The sequence below is a fragment of the Protobothrops mucrosquamatus genome, unplaced genomic scaffold (assembly GCF_001527695.2).
Source record: "Protobothrops mucrosquamatus isolate PMUCROS unplaced genomic scaffold, P.Mucros_1.0 scaffold2476, whole genome shotgun sequence".
Lineage (NCBI taxonomy): Eukaryota > Metazoa > Chordata > Lepidosauria > Squamata > Viperidae > Protobothrops > Protobothrops mucrosquamatus.
In genome coordinates this window covers 99,721-115,388 of record NW_015388545.1, presented here as the reverse complement: position 1 = coordinate 115,388, position 15,668 = coordinate 99,721, and the positions used below count along the sequence as shown (strand labels likewise).

At 41.9% G+C, this 15,668-nt stretch overlaps 1 protein-coding gene across 1 annotated transcript in view; it reads right to left on the bottom strand.

Moving 5' to 3' along the window:
* Positions 1-12,985: 12,985 nt before the first annotated feature.
* The window catches only part of ZBTB7A (zinc finger and BTB domain containing 7A), a 13,516-nt gene continuing 10,833 nt past the window's right edge, over positions 12,986-15,668 (bottom strand). The window contains exon 2 of the mRNA XM_015825085.1: positions 12,986-14,294. Within this exon, the coding sequence (XP_015680571.1) occupies positions 13,856-14,294 (439 nt within the window). The 3' untranslated portion in view covers positions 12,986-13,855. The remainder of the gene's footprint in view (positions 14,295-15,668) is intronic.

The window sequence follows — 15,668 nt, the reverse complement described above, 5'->3', positions numbered from 1 at the left end:
GGTCATCTGTTCCTGCATGTAGGAACTGCCTCCGATGTGAACAGAAGGAAAAACCTTTATCTCTGGAGATGTTTCTCAACCAAGAAGCTTCTTCAGTTCTGACTGAATGGTGGAGAATGGAAGGATTTATACTCCTTGCAGACAGCCAGTCATTAGCCCCAAAGAAGAGGGGGGGTGTCAAGCTGTTCTCCAAAGCACCTCAAGGCAGAACAAGAAGCAACGAATGGAAACTAATCAAGGAGAGAAGCAATCTAGAACTAAGGAGAAATTTCCTGACAATGAGAACAATTAACCAGTGGAACTGTTTGCCTCCAGATGTTGTGGGTGTTCCAGCGTTGGAAGTTTTTAAGAAGAGACTGGACAACTATTTGTCTGAAATGATATAGAGTTTCCTGCCTGAGCAAGGGGTTGGACTAGAAGACCTCCAAGGTCCCTTCCAACTCTGTTTATTCTATTCTATTCTATTCTATTTTATTCTATTCTATTCTATTCTATGCTATTCTGTTCTGTTCTGTTCTGTTCTATTCTATATTCTATTCTATATTCCAATATCTATTCTATTCTGTTGTTGTTTTGTTCTGTTCTACTTTATTCTGTATTTCTATTCTATTCTATTCTATTCTATTCTATTCTATTCTATTCTATTCTATATTCCAATATCTATTCTATTCTGTTCTGTTGTTCTGTTATACTCTACTCTACTCTATTCCTACATTCTATTCTATTCTATTCTATTCTACATTCTATTCTATATTCTAATATCTATTCTATTCTATTCTATTCTATTCTATTCTATTCTATTCTATTCTATTCTATTCTATTCTATTCTGTTGTTCTGTTCTGTTCTACTCTACTCTGTATTTCTATTCTATTTCTATTCTATTCTATTCCTACATTCTATTCTACATTCTATTCTATTCTATTCTATTCTATTCTATTCTATTCTATTCTATATTCCAATATCTATTATATTCTGTTCTGTTGTTCTGTTCTACTCTACTCTATTCTATTCCTACATTCTATTCTATTCTATTCTATTCTATTCTATTCTATTCTATTCTATTCTATTCTATTCTATTCTATTCTATATTCCAATATCTATTCTATTCTATTCTGTTCTACTCTACTCTTATTCTATTACTCTCTCAGAATCATTGAGGCCACTTGATGCCCCAAAATAGATAAACTTCCAAATGGCCTCAACGACTCTCAGAAAGAGCACTAACGACCAGATGACTGCAAGGAACACAAATCCTTCCATTCCCCACCATTCAGCCAGAACTGAAGAAGCTTCTTGGTAGAGAAGTGAAATGTCTTCAAGGAAAAACAAAGGAAGTCCAGTTTTGCCTCTTGTAAAAACACCTGTAGGACTTTTGATTATTTGGAAAGTATGGGCCAATATATCTCATTATAATATTATGATGATGATTTATCGCACAGTCAGCCAGAGGTTCAGACTGAATTTGACCATTTTTATCCGCAATACGAAAACAAGGAAATGAAGACACAGCCAAGATTTCGAGAGAAAGGAAATCTATTAGTGCAAAAAAATTAACAGTTCTCTAGTACAGTACAATAAATGGAAGAAGGAAAAAAAAGAACATACAATTGATTTGATTTTAGTCAACAACCAATTCTGAACAAGAAGAGAAAATCGATGCAACTTTGCTTTTATTTTTAAATTTCTGCATGAAATTTGCATTTTTATTTTTTTAGAAAACAAACATAAAATAGCCAGGGTGAGGAAAAAAAAATCTTCTCTCACCCCTGAATGTGAAGTTAGTGTTGGGTACCACAGCCTGGGTGTCCATAAAAATAATCTGAATATTTTTTTTAATATATATTTATACGAAAGAGTTTCCCAAAGCTTCCCAACAAACCTCAGGCTTTCCTGAATTCACTATTCTCAAATTTAAAACAACAATGGGCAAACTTTAAGCGAGAAAGTTCCGTTGCTGATTTAGGATGGAGAAGAAAGAGAAAGAAATATAAGCCATTAAGAGATGCATTTATTTCCCCTGTTCAGGAGGGGAGGAAGATTATTAGAAAGGAAGTAAATTATCTCGCCCAATCCTGCGCGCATCGGATTCATTGCTACTTTGGAAAAAAAAAAAAAAGACAACGAAGGAAGGAAAAAAAAGGAGAAGAAAAGTTTTGCAAAGAAATGGATTTTAGGAAACAAGATTTCCCGAAGAATTAACGCAGAAAGACCACACAGTTAACAGACGGTCTACTTGTTCCTGAACTATTTTGCTTGTCATTATGGGGAAAGAGATTTTTATTTTTTTTTCAGCATTTCTGAAAAACAGTTACCTCCCCCTCCCAAGAGTTTGCCGAAAAAATAAAATAAAATAAAAGTAAAAAAAATAAGCGCGGGATATTTGCAATATAACTGACAAGGTGCTGGATACAAGGCAGAAACTAGAGACGGAGCTAAGGCGTAATTTACACTCCGAAGCACGGGTGGGTGCTGGAGAACTCTCTCCAAGAACATTTGGATGGCGTGTCTACGCTGCCACACGTTACACCGGTTTTCGAGAAACTCACACAAGTCACACACACAGAAAAAAACCCCTGAGACGAATCGATCTGCGGAAAGAAGAATCTGCAATCAAACTGCACTTCCTAGGAAATTCTGCACAGACCCTGGGCAGCTAAGCCAAGTTTAAGCCAGGTTACGTTTGGAGGAGAGATGGGCTCTCAAGTCTCGTTAGAGGCCGGGCCTTTGCCCAATGTGGAACTACAATTCCCATGAATCCTTGAGAGGAGCAAGAATAACGCCAGGAGGGTCAAGCTCTATGTGCAAATTAAGATGTCCGAAATTAATTTCCTGAACATCGAGCCAATGGACTTCGAACGGGGTGAGAAAAAGTCCATTTTAATTGAGGCGGTTGCTCAGTTTTGATCGTTGGGTGTACAGAAAGGATTTTAGACTTCTCCTTTATGACTCGCATTTAATCCTTGTCTGTTTGGTGAGTCCAAAAGCAAAGCTTTGGAGAACTGGGACAATTACGTTTGTAAATAAGCCACAATCTCTCTGTACTGATGCCGTTCGTTTCCAGAACCATGGACAGGCTTCTTCAAAGCTTTTGCCTTGGCCTTGTTAAGCCACAGTTGTTGCGATTAGACCCGTGTTTGTCTTCCTCGCTCAAGGATTCATTTTGGCTGAATACCTGAAACTATGAGGCTACACCATCTCAAGACATCGAGATGTCACCGATTCCAAATCAGGAGAAAAGAAACTGGTCAGATAGCACCACCATGAAGATAGTCCAACTCTGATTCCCGAGTAACCTGTCTGATAAAGAGCAAGGGTTGGAGTAGATACTAGGCACCATGGAATTGGGTGAACATGGCTTCCTTCTTCCTTGTCGCTCAAAGGAGCGTATCTGGAAGAACCTAATGGCTTGGTTATATTTTGGAAAGGAACTTTCCAAGTTAAGTAGGGTGGGTCCTTTGTCCCAAAGTTGAAAAAAAAAATGGTAGTAGAAGCTGGTCAGTAGCTTCAGCTCAATTGATGATCCCCACCAGCCTTCCCTTCTTCAGCAATCAAACACACAACTGAGAAAACTCTCAGCGGGCTCAGAAGCCCAACCTAAGGGGACAACCCAACGAGCCATCTCCGTTTCTCCTGATGTTCTGCTACACTTTAACGTCCTTCAAATCCACTTGGTCCAGAGTTGGCCACCGCTCGATGATCTGGAGGTTATCTCCTTCCCTTTTTTGTCAAACGTGAACACAACAAATCTCACACTGAGGGGGATGACATCTCCCAGGATTGGAAGAGGGACACGTCTCGAGTTGAAGGACATCAACACTACCGTGCTGCAAAATCCAAAATTGCATCCATCGGGAAAGAAACTGGTGAGGGAAAGCTGACAGGCCCAAGACGAAGAGGAAAATGGAAGTCATTCCCTTACCCCACCCCTGGAAGACTACCTGAAGCACGTGGGTTGTGTGATTAATGATTCTCAAGCTCCTGCACTGTCTTCCTGGGTCCTGAATGCCAACGCCGTTGGCGATCTCGACTTCGAACGGATCCCAAAAGAGAACCTCAAGAGGCAAATGTTAAGTCTAAAGCTTTCACGTGATGGGTTACGGTAGACCTTGTGGGAAGTAAGTGACAGCACTAACAGGGAACACAAAGTGAAGGCCATGGTGTGCTAAATTTCACTGAGTTCGGGGGGACGAGTTGCTCTTAAACAAGCATGCGAAAGTTCGAGCTCTTTCTGGATTTCAAACATTATTCAAAAGCCAGCTCAAGTTGAGCTGGGCCATTTGAGCGTCCCAAAACCACACATTCTGAGAACTTTTAGTTTCGAAATCAGCACAAAACCCGTTTCGACAAACCTCGGTGGTTCCTATCGGCAGATGTGCATCTGGCCCTGGATAACAAGGACAAACAGGTTCATTGGAAACCATGTTTTTTTTTCTTTTTCATAATCTTGGCCACTTTTAAGACAGGTAGACTTCAACTCCCAGCATTCCTGCCGGCGGAGGAATTCTGGGAGTTGAAGTCCATCAAGTTTAAAGGGGGCAAGGTTGGGGAAAAAAAAACCCCAACCACACAAAGGTTTGGGAGCCTTTCAACTTCAAAACGAACGGAACCAATTCCGTTTGATGAAGTCCTGGAGATGTCTCTAATTTTGTCCGAACCGCAGGGAGGCTCAACGGAACGTTTTTGAGTTTTGAGGCTATTTTATTCCAAGGGGGGAAAACTAATTTTTATTTTTTGCCCCCATTGCATCCCATCTCATCGGGAAACCTTCAAAATATTTTGGCCTCGTCCTGTGAGTTTCTATCCTAACGTCCCCGGTTCTATTTTTTTTTTTTTTTTCACAAAAGGCCCAGCTGCTCTACAAATGAAAATATCATGATGTTGGGTGAACTTCCCTCCCAAAATGTATCACCATTGGGGGGGGGGGCAATAAATAAATAAATAAATTTGCAAACTGCCCACTCGTATGCATTCTATTCTCTCTCTCTTTTTGGAAAGAATTTTATAGGACATTTCTCCAATGCTTTGGACTTTTTGAAAGGCACCTCTGAAGGCGACGACTCTGTTCCGATTGCTATCGACTGCTTATTATTTTTTTTAAATAAAAGTACTGTGGAATTTTTGAATTTTGTTTTTTGCAGTCTTTCCTAAACAGTCTCTGGAGTCATCTGCTGAATGGCCCCACGTGCGAATGCTGAATCCATCTATTGGGATATGTGGGGGAGGAGAGGGTTATAATATCTGGGAGCAAAAAAAAAAAAAAAAAAATCCAATTTGCCTGGTTATGATAGGAAAGCGGATTTATAACTGAAGGTTCAAAGTTGGCTTTTAGGAACGGACCCAGTTAGTTTATAGCAGTGTTTCTCAACCTTGACAATTTTAAGGCATGTGGACTTCAACACCCAGAATTCCACAGCCAGCGTTGCTGGCTGTGGAATTCTGGGAGTTGAAGTCCACATGCCTTAAAATTGTCAAGGTTGAGAAACACTGGTTTATAGGCTACTTGGCAAGTGCCACAATTTTCTGCAACTATTTAAAAAACCCCACGGTGATGCAGACAGACAACAATTGACAATCATCCTCTAGGTTGGCCTTTTGATCCAACTACTGTCCTTCACCTGTTTCCCCCCCCTTCATATTTTCAACCAGAAGATCAACATTTTAGAGCTCTTTATTTTATTTTTTTAAAAAATTAAGATATCAAAAAATAGGCAATTAAAATTAGCATTTATTACATTAGCTTTTCAAGGGGGGTAATCTTATGTACAAGAACAAAAGAGCAACTGCATTTTAAATTTTAGATATATATATATATATATTAAGCCCCCTCCCTCTGCAAAAAGTGCATTTAATGTTTTTTATATATTCATTCTGTATTTATCTCCCAAAAATTTATTTTTATTTATTTTTTTTCTAAGAAAGAAAACCCTATCCAACCAACGCGGAATGTCTTCTCTGTGCTTTTTTTGTTTTGCTCACTCAACAACAGTAAATTAGTCATTTAAAGTCGGTTTATTATTATTATTTCTTTTTTTACAAGAAAACGAACATTTAGAATGCTCTGAATAATAATAACAGTAATAATAGGATTTAAGAAAATTGGCTTTTAGCTGATGGAATCATCACTTTATCTTCCCTGTAGCTAAGCGACATTTTTTTTAATTTTTTTTTGGTAAAAGGGAAAAAGAGAGTTTTAGAACCCGCTCTCAGAATAAAACTCAAACTCTCTCTTTTTGTGTGTGTGTGTGTGTGTGTGTGTGTATATTTCATATATCATAATATATATTTCTTAGAACACATAGCTTTAATAAAGCAATTTATTAAAGTTCTCCATAGGCTAAAAAAAAAAAGGGATACTTTAAATGGACACCCACCTAGGAAGCTAATCTCACATGGACAGTTGTTTTTTTAAAAAAAAAATAATATTGGGGGGGAACCCTACAACGAACAAAAACCCCACAGTTTACATTGAAAAGGTTCCTTTCAACTTCAATAAAACTTTCGGCGTTAAGCTGACATTATAAATAGATGTGTAGGTTCGTTTTATAGGGCCATGTTAGGTGGCTGGACATGAAGGAGAAGAAAAAGGAGGAGAAGGAAGAGGAGGGGGGAAAAAGGAGGAGGAGGAGGAGGAGGAGGAGGAGGAGGAGGAGGAGGAGGAGGAGGAAGAGAAGAGGGAGAAGAAGATCATGATCCTGGATAGCCAAGAGATCAAAAAAGAAAGAAGCCACGATGAAAGAACTGGACGTAACTTGACATTAAACAAGATACCATCTAAGCATTAGGAGAAGAACCTGATTCATCCTGTGCCTTATTGAAGAACCTCAACGAGACACAGTGGAAGAGGGGAACCACCACCACCACCACCCAGAAGAAGTGGAAGTTGTCCAAAGGATGAGCACCTCCTTTTACATTGGGGTGATGATGATAAGGATGGGAAGAGGGGAGAGAAGGAAGCGTGAAAAGCATCAACTTTCAAAGAGAAGAAGCAATCCGTTTCACCGGGGCGCGAAGAGTTCTACCTCTACGTCAACTTGCAACCGGAAGTGTCCCCAAGTCCTTGCTTCCTGTTTTTCCACTCCCTAAGTCCAGAACCAGCGTTTCTCAACCTGGGCAATTTTTTAAGACCTGGGGACTTCAATCCCCAGAATTCCCCAGCCATCTATGCTGGCTGGGGAATTCTGGGAGTTGAAGTCCACCCATCTTCAAGCGGGCCAGGTTGAGAACTCCGGTTTTTGAGCACATCCTCAAAAGTATTTTTCATTTCATTTTTTTTGTTCGAAAAGTGCAACAGAATCGGCCCAGAATCGGAATCCAATGGGTCAACGTTAGTGCAAAGAAGAAAAAAAGTCCTTGACCATTGAAAGATGCCGCGTTCTTTTTATTCTTATCAACTATGCTTAAGGCTTTGGGTAGGTGAAGTTGCGTTGAGCTAGAGGAGGAGGAGAAGTAGGTAGGACCAACACAGCCTCCTCTCATCAAGACCTGATGGGGAAGTAATTGGGGGAGGGGGGAAGGAAGTTGGGTCAACTGGTGTTGCTACTGGAGGGTGGGCTGTCCCCGTGCCGCCATCTTGCTAGCGTCACATGATCCTTCTCCACTTATCACTGCCGGGGTCCTCGCTACAATCTACCAGTCATGTTTCCAAGGTGCTTACAAATCGAGAGTCTCGGAAGAACTCAACCAACGTTGGGTGAAGAGGAGGAGGAGAAGTAAGAAGTGGTAGAACGTTGAATGAGTTGGGGTCCTTCTACAACAGGCTTTGATAGAGACCAGTCACGTTTCAAAGGTGCTTAACAAATCGACAATCCCGGAAGAGATTCTTCCACGTTGGATGAATAGGAGAAGATGTAAGAAGCGATAGAACGTGAGAACATGGAACCGGTTGGCTTTCCCATAAAAAAAAAAACCCTCCTCCTAGGAAATTCATTCCTGGATGCTACAATTGATGCTGGTCCAACCCCTGATAGATAAGCTCCCTTCCCACCACAGGAGACAAATACCCCATTTGCCATTTTGGATCTGATCCAAATGGGTCAACCTTCTTGATGTTCCTCAACGTTGGCAAGTCACCTTTCTTCCAGCTTGAGTGATCATCTCTCCCAAGTTACATTCACACCACAACGAGGACGTGACCTGAGAACAGCTAAGGGTGTCAACAAGACAATGTGTGTGTTTGTGTGTGTCCTTCTCGGTCGGGGACAAAAGAAGAAATTTTGGGGTTCTCTCCTATGGTTTTCATGTTTCTCCAGATCAAACTCTTACACCCATTTTAAGCACAATATTTTTGGGGAGGAGCAGAGAAGCGATTCCTGCTTATTTTTCAACGGAATCAATCCCAGAAGCTCCCAGGTGTATTTCAAGCACCACAATATCCAGCTCCCCCCCCCAAAAAAATCATCCCTAATTTTCAGAAACCAATCAGTGGCCGTCGAATTCAGTGCCCCGCATCCCCGCAAAATGTACGAAAGCAAACAACGGGAAAGACACACACACTTGGACCACTTCAAGCACCTCGTTGAAATCCACCATTACATCTACCCCAAGAAAAAACACATTCTATCAGTGAACACCCTTCGAAGCGAGAAACGCTTCTTCCTGAAATGTGGTTAAAAAAAGAAATCGACAAGTTTCTTTGGCAACACTTTACCACAACCTTAAAAACTATATATTTTTTTTAAAAAATAATCAATCCAATGCCGTATATACAATACGGGATTGAAGGAGGAGAACCCTGCATGCAGTCATTTTTTTTATCATCGCTCGTACAAAGAGGATTTGAGATGGGTTTAAGGCAGAACGTACGCGAGAGGCCAGCGCGGGACCGAATGCGAGACAGAAATGCAATTCTTGCTTTTTTTTTAAAAAAGTGCAAACGCATTAAAGCTTATGTTAAAGTGTTGCCGTCACTCACACAGCTCGCGCCCGATTCCATAACCTCCGATTTGGGATTTCGTTCCCGTCCCGCTGACTTTCAATGGGAGAAACACCAGTACAATCAGTACAATCTCTTTGAAGGGAATATTGCGACCACAAAGGGACACCGAGGACAGACACAGAGCTAGAACTGTGCTCTGGATTGGTTTTGAACCAGGGTAATCTTCCCTCCAAGTAGCGCTGGAGTTACGACTGGCGAGGTCAAGGTGGGTGGGATGGGACAGTATGCATTTTTAGTTTTGCTTTTTTTTTTGGCAAGTTCCTCATTATAAAACGAAACACAATTCCTCGGACTCTCTCTAGGGAGCAAAGATGATAACCCAGATTAAAATTGGGTTAAGCACCCCTGGTCGGCCAACCAGTCTTGCAGACAATGAAACAGAAAAGGGGGCACTAAGGAAGTGGGGGCACCGGCTGTGTTTGGGGTTGGGCAACAGGGTCGAGCTGCACCCAAGATCAAACTTTGGTTTGCCGTGTTGCAGAGAATTGGGAAAGAGACCTCCGGCGTCCCTCGGCAAGGGGAAAAAGAGAAACACCCACTTGAACGACAGCGACCAAGAGTTTAAAAATATATATATATACCTATAAAATGCTAAATTGTGCTCATACCAAAACGACATCCTGCCAGTCTTCTGATGTTTCTTTAGCCAAAGAGGACCCTCGTGTCTAGTGGAAAGTAGAAGCTGGATTTAAGAGAAGAAGGCATCAAACAGGCGAAAGAAAAACGTGGTGGGATTTATCAATTGCGAGCGGACTTCGGAAGGGGGCAGACAGAGAGAGAGAGAAAGAAGGACATACAACTGGGGAAACAGTCATGGAGACAGGGGTGTAAAAACAACCTGGGAGAGAACCCACAACTTTTGGTTACAATAAGGAATCTCATGTATCTACTACCTATTTACAAAGTCCACGCTAATTTTTGCATATGCAATCATTGAAAATCAGTGCGAAGCCGAGGATCTCTGTGGAAGAGAAGGTGGAGGACGAGGCGGGGGGGGGGGAGAGAGGAACATGTCCATCTAGCCCCCCCTGGGGCCATCTTCGGCTCCCCCTCCCCTCAAATGGACAACAATGGTACAGAAGAAAGAAAACCAACAAAACAAGAGAGGACAAAATGGACCCCGGGAACTTGACATGTCCAAAAACTTAAAAACGGATTACCCCTTCCCGTTCACCCTTTCCTTTTTTTTTTTTTAAGGATCTAGGTCAGGGGTCACCAAACTTGATCGCTTTTAAGACTTGTGGACTTCAGCTGCCAGAATTCCCCAGCCGAAGGAATTCTGGGAACCGAAGTTCACAAGTCTAAAAGGGGTCAGGATTGGCGACCCCTGGCCTAGGGGGGGTCAACAGGACGAGTCGGAAGATGCTCCACTGGCCGCTGAAAAGTGGCTTTCGGATTTGTGCTTAGTGTGAATTTTCAGGGTGAAGCAGTCATTCCTGCAAAAAAATTATCAATTTGGGGGGGGCGGTATTTTTTTTTGGTGGGGGCAGGTTTCCCCCCCCTCTGGCCCTGGGGTTGAGAGAGAGCGTGTGCGCGAGAGAGACCTTCAATTTTGCAGGTGACCAATTTTTCCCCATCTTTTATGAGCTGGAAAGGAAAATCGGAGGGTCGTGATTCTACTGTCCCAGTCGAAAGAGGAAGATTATGCCGATCTGGATTTATGGGACACCCCCCCTCTCTCCCCAAAAGGCTTGGACACTTAATCTTGGCCATTTTCCACTCCGCAGCAGCCAGTTAAGGAGATCTGTTTGGTCAGCCCCATCGCCGAGACGGTCCCAAGACCCACCTTGTGGTTGGGGAACGCACGGGCCAAGCACCAGCAATGAGACACGTATACAAAACCAGAACGACGACAAAAAGGAGGAGGGGAAAAAAAATAAACATACACAAGAAAAAAAAAACACCCCATGATTCCTGCTTAAAAATTCAAGCTTCCATTTTTATATATATATATATATTGATTTCCGAAGTGCAAACCACTTCGAGGGTTGCTTTAGATATCTGCCTAAATTTTGCAACGTGTCACAGAATCTAATTAAATCCAATCCTCCCCGTTTGTTTTTTTTTTCTACTTCTATTTCCCTATCAAAGCCAACAAACCAAAATGGTCAATTCCATTTGAGTCTTTTTCTTCTTTCTTTCTTTCTTTCTCTCTCTCTCTCTCTCTCTCTCCCTCTCTTTGCAAATATATAGATATATATATATATACATATTTCTTTTTTTCTCTTACAAAAATAAATTTCAATTTTAGGAATTATTTTAATAAAAACAATAGACAACAATAAATTTCTCTCTGTAGAAGATGGTTTCAACGTGTAAACATATTCGTTTCTTTCTTTTTTTTTTAATATAGATATATAGATATATATTTTCTTTTAAATTAAGATAAAGTGATTTTTAAAGTACCCGTTCCATTTCAAAGTGCTAAGACTTCTTTGTTTCTAATCTCTTTTTTTTTGTGTGGTTTTTATTGCTTTTTTTTGTATTAAATAAAACATCCATCTTGTTCTGCTTATTTTTTTTATATATATATATAAATCCTCTCTCAATACACACATGCTCCCCTATTTAATTACATTCGGCCAAACAGCTCACCTTTTTTTTAATATATAGTTATATTAAAAAGGAAATCTAAAAAGTGCTTGTCAAAGGAAAAAAAAAGAACGAAAACAAGGAAATAAGACTAAAATTCTCATTTAAAAAATTCTGAAATAGTTAAAGGTGCCCTTAGTTTATTTTATTTATTTTTTAGCTTAGAGGGAGCTGTGTCTTTAAATATATATATTTTTTTGATACAGCTACTTGCTTACTGACAGGAGAGGATAAATAGGAAGAGATTTGGTAAATCACCCCCAAAGACAATTTTGGACCCCAAACCTTATCACGATCCAAATAGACGCCTGCTTAAGCATAAACCTGGCTAATAAACCTGGCTATCTAAGACTCCCAGAACGAGGGACCGTACAAAAATAGGAAGATACATAATGGGAAAGTGGAGGGGGGGGGGAAAGAACCTAAATTAAACTAGGGTTTAATTTATGCCAGGAACAAATCATTTTTCCTACAAAGCCATCACCTATATTTAGGGCTTGTTTTGTGCCAAGTGGGGTACAGACAAGGTGTTTAAGAAAAGCTGGAGGCAGAGAAGGGCCTAGAAAAATCAAGACCCCCGGCATAGCTCTGGGGGGGGGGGCAATCCAGGCCTCTCACCAACTTAAGTGTCCGCTATGGTCCAACTCTGTGTTCAACCTAAGAGATATTTTTTTTTGGGGGGGGGGGAGTACCGCTCTTCCTTCTCCACCCATGAAGGTGGATCTGCCTAAATGAAACTAATCACCATCGGGAGAGATGGGACGTCTGGACGATTTGGTGGCACCTCTGACGTCGGGGGTGTCTCGCATCGGCTTCCCTGGCATGCTGGCTAATTAAAGGACAATATTCCCACGTACAACAAGGTTGGAATATTTGTACCAGCCCGAGAGGAGTGTGTGTCGGAAAGTGAAGAAAAGTGGATGAGCCAGGCACGCGGCTCGTGAGAGCGAGCCAGGCCGCGAGATTTTTTTCTTCCGCAGATCTCAGTGGGGGAAAAAAAAACCCGATGCCATTTGAGGAAACGTGTACTGCAACTTTCAGTACCACTTAAAACAGGGCTTCGTTTGGTCACCTCCTCGGAGGAGGGAAACGAAGAATGAGATTGTAACGACTAATATTAAAATCCTCGCTGGAGCATTTGAACGAAGCGCCAAAGATCTCAAGAAGTTTGGGAGGGCCGGGAAAAGAGATTCACACCGAAACGGATTGCAAATCAACTCCAGACGGAAAAACTGAATCAACGATCTGGAATTGGTAAGCCAAGATGTAGCCTTGTTTGCACCCGCAACAGTCTTGGCCTCTGCCAACTTTGGAAATGGTGGCTTGTTATAACTGTTGAGGGCGTTGGGGTGTGTTTGATCACAAATAATCCCCCCCAAAAAAAGCTTAGCACTTTTAATCCTTTGGCCCACATAGCGCTACGTGGGTCCCCCCCCCCCCCGGTTTGGAAAAAACTCAGGAAACCAACTTGGTTTTCCCTGCTCGACAGGCCAACATCCTGTCCCGGAATCTGACATTTGGGAATGGTGCCCAACAAATGTTGAACCCCCTTTTTCTACCACACACTGACACTGTGAACAATTTAGTCGCTTGGTGCCAACAGGCCCGGAATTCTCTGCCAACAGCCTTAAGAACTGCGATTTGACTTAAAATGAACACTCTTGAAGAAGCTTTGTAGAAAAAATGAGAATTTTTAGAACAGGGGAGGAGGGGAAGGGAAAAGGGAGGGGAATTGGGAAGAAACAGAGATATTTTTCCCCCACCTAAAGCTTCCTCTTTTTTCTTTTTTTTGCTTTTTTAAGTCAGCCAACTCACTGACCACCCTCATTGTGTCCCTTTGGAACAGCAGCTTCTAAAATACCTACAAAAAAGGCCATTATAATATATATGTCTGTATGTATATATATATATATAGTTTTAAAACTTAAAAAACTAAAATTCTGGAAGCTTCGTTTCATGTTTTGCAGACCTCTTCTCTCCACACGTACTCTCCCCACCCCCCACCCCGACCTCTGGCTCAAAACCTTGATCGCTGGGTGGTCTCCTTTCATCCATGGCTAACGAGAGTTTATAATCGAACGGGAAGATCACAGAGATACATTATACACCTATAAGGCTATTCTGACTTATTTGTGGGGTTTTTTTTTGCTTTTTGTCCCAAAAAAAAAAGTGAGGAAACCATATATATATATATACTTTTTTTTTTTCTCAAGAGGAACCGGAGGAAAGTTATAACTAGATTTTGTGACACTTTTTTTTTTCTTTCTTTCTTTCTTTTTGGTTTAGGAAAGTCCTCGTGGTTTTTTTTTTTTTTTTTTTTAATACCCTCAGACAATTCCCCCAGCTACATTCAAACTTCCCGACGCCTCGTTGGCGTTCGAACTCTCTTCAAAGTGCTCTTCTAACTCGTCCTGGGGCGCGGCGGGCCCCTGCGTCTCCTCGGCCTCCTCGCCCCCCGCCAGGCTGCTGCTGTCGTCGGGATTCGAACTCGGGACCGGGGCGACGACGGCCGCTTCTCTCACCCGGGGTTTGCGCCCCCTGCGGGAAGGGATGCCGTTGCAGCCATCTTTCTTAAGGTGCCGATGCAAGTGGTCGGATCGGACAAAAGTCTTGAAGCAGCTCTCGCACTGGTACGGGCGCAGGCCCGTGTGAACGCGCATGTGGTTTTTCAGGTCGTAATTGTGGGCGAAGGCGGCGCCGCATTGCTGGCACAAGTAGGGCTTCTCCCCGGTGTGTTTCCTCATGTGGACCTTCAGCTTGTCTTGCCTGCAAGGAAAGGGGTGGGGAAAAACAAAACAAAACAAAAACAAAAAGGGAGTCAGGGCGAATTGGCTCGCTGACTGAGCTCGCTCTATTTCTCGTCTTGGCTCAGCTAGGTTATCTGCTGAGATTCAAGCGGTGTTTTTCAAACTCGGCCATTTGAAGGTGGATGGACTCCCAGACTTCCCCAGGAACCGTCAGGCTGGCTAGGGAATTCTGGGAATTGAAAATTGCTCCCTGGGTATATCCACATATTGCGAGAGCCATTTTCAACTTCCATGCTAGCTGGGGAACTCTGGGCATTGTAGTCCATGATTGAGGAGAGCATCCATACTGGAAAGACACTAACTTCTTTCACTTAACAACTCACTTAACAACTATCCCACTTGGGAACAGAAATGTTGGCCCATTTTGGTCGTAAGTCGAGGACTACCTGTACTTGAACAACGATAGAGATATTCAGAGTTCTTACACTCTTAAATTCTGATTCCAGTTATCCCTGGAAAACTATGAATTGCCCGAGGGAGTATAAAGCAGCTTTTTAAAAATTTCCTCCCGTTTTTTTTGTGATAATCATTTGGGATACGTAAGATTTGCGTTACATTCTCAATTTGCTCCACTAAAGGTTAGCCAGTGCTAAGGACCTCTAATCTTTTGGGGACTCGATCCTGGACAGATCCGGTTCTATCCTGAATCTCTTACACCAGTGTTTCTCAACCTTGACAATTTTAAGACATGTGGACTTCAACTCCCAGAATTCCACAGCCAGCATTGCTGGCTGTGGAATTCTGGGAGTTGAAGTCCACATGCCTTAAAATTGTCAAGGTTGAGAAACACTGTCTTACACTGTTCTGGATAAAGCAAGATATGGGGCTGTGGAGCTGTGGGGACACAGTGGTTAGAATGCAGCATTGCAGGCTGACTCTGACCAGAGTCTGCAGTTCGATCCTGACTTGCTGAAGCCTTCCATCCTTCCGAGGTTGGTAAAATGAGGACCCGGATTGTTTGGGGGCAAGAGGCTGACTCTGTAAACTGCTTAGAGAGGGCTGTATAGCACTGTGAAGTGGTATATAAGTCTGTGCTAGTGCTACCGTATCTGTCATCCATCCATCCATCCATCTATTCACCATCTTATCTCTCTCTACCATCTTATTTTATTTATTTTTTTATTTTTATTTTATTTTTTATTTACATGGATTTATATGCCGCCCTTCTCCCTATAGGACTCAGGGCGGCTTACAGCATATTAAAACACATAAAACATCGTCCCCCCATAAAAACCTATTAAAAACCAAATATTTTTTTCGCTGTATAATTAATTAAGATTTAAATTAAAATTGTCCCTATTTAAAAATTCTCCCTAGGCCAGACCCGCTTGTT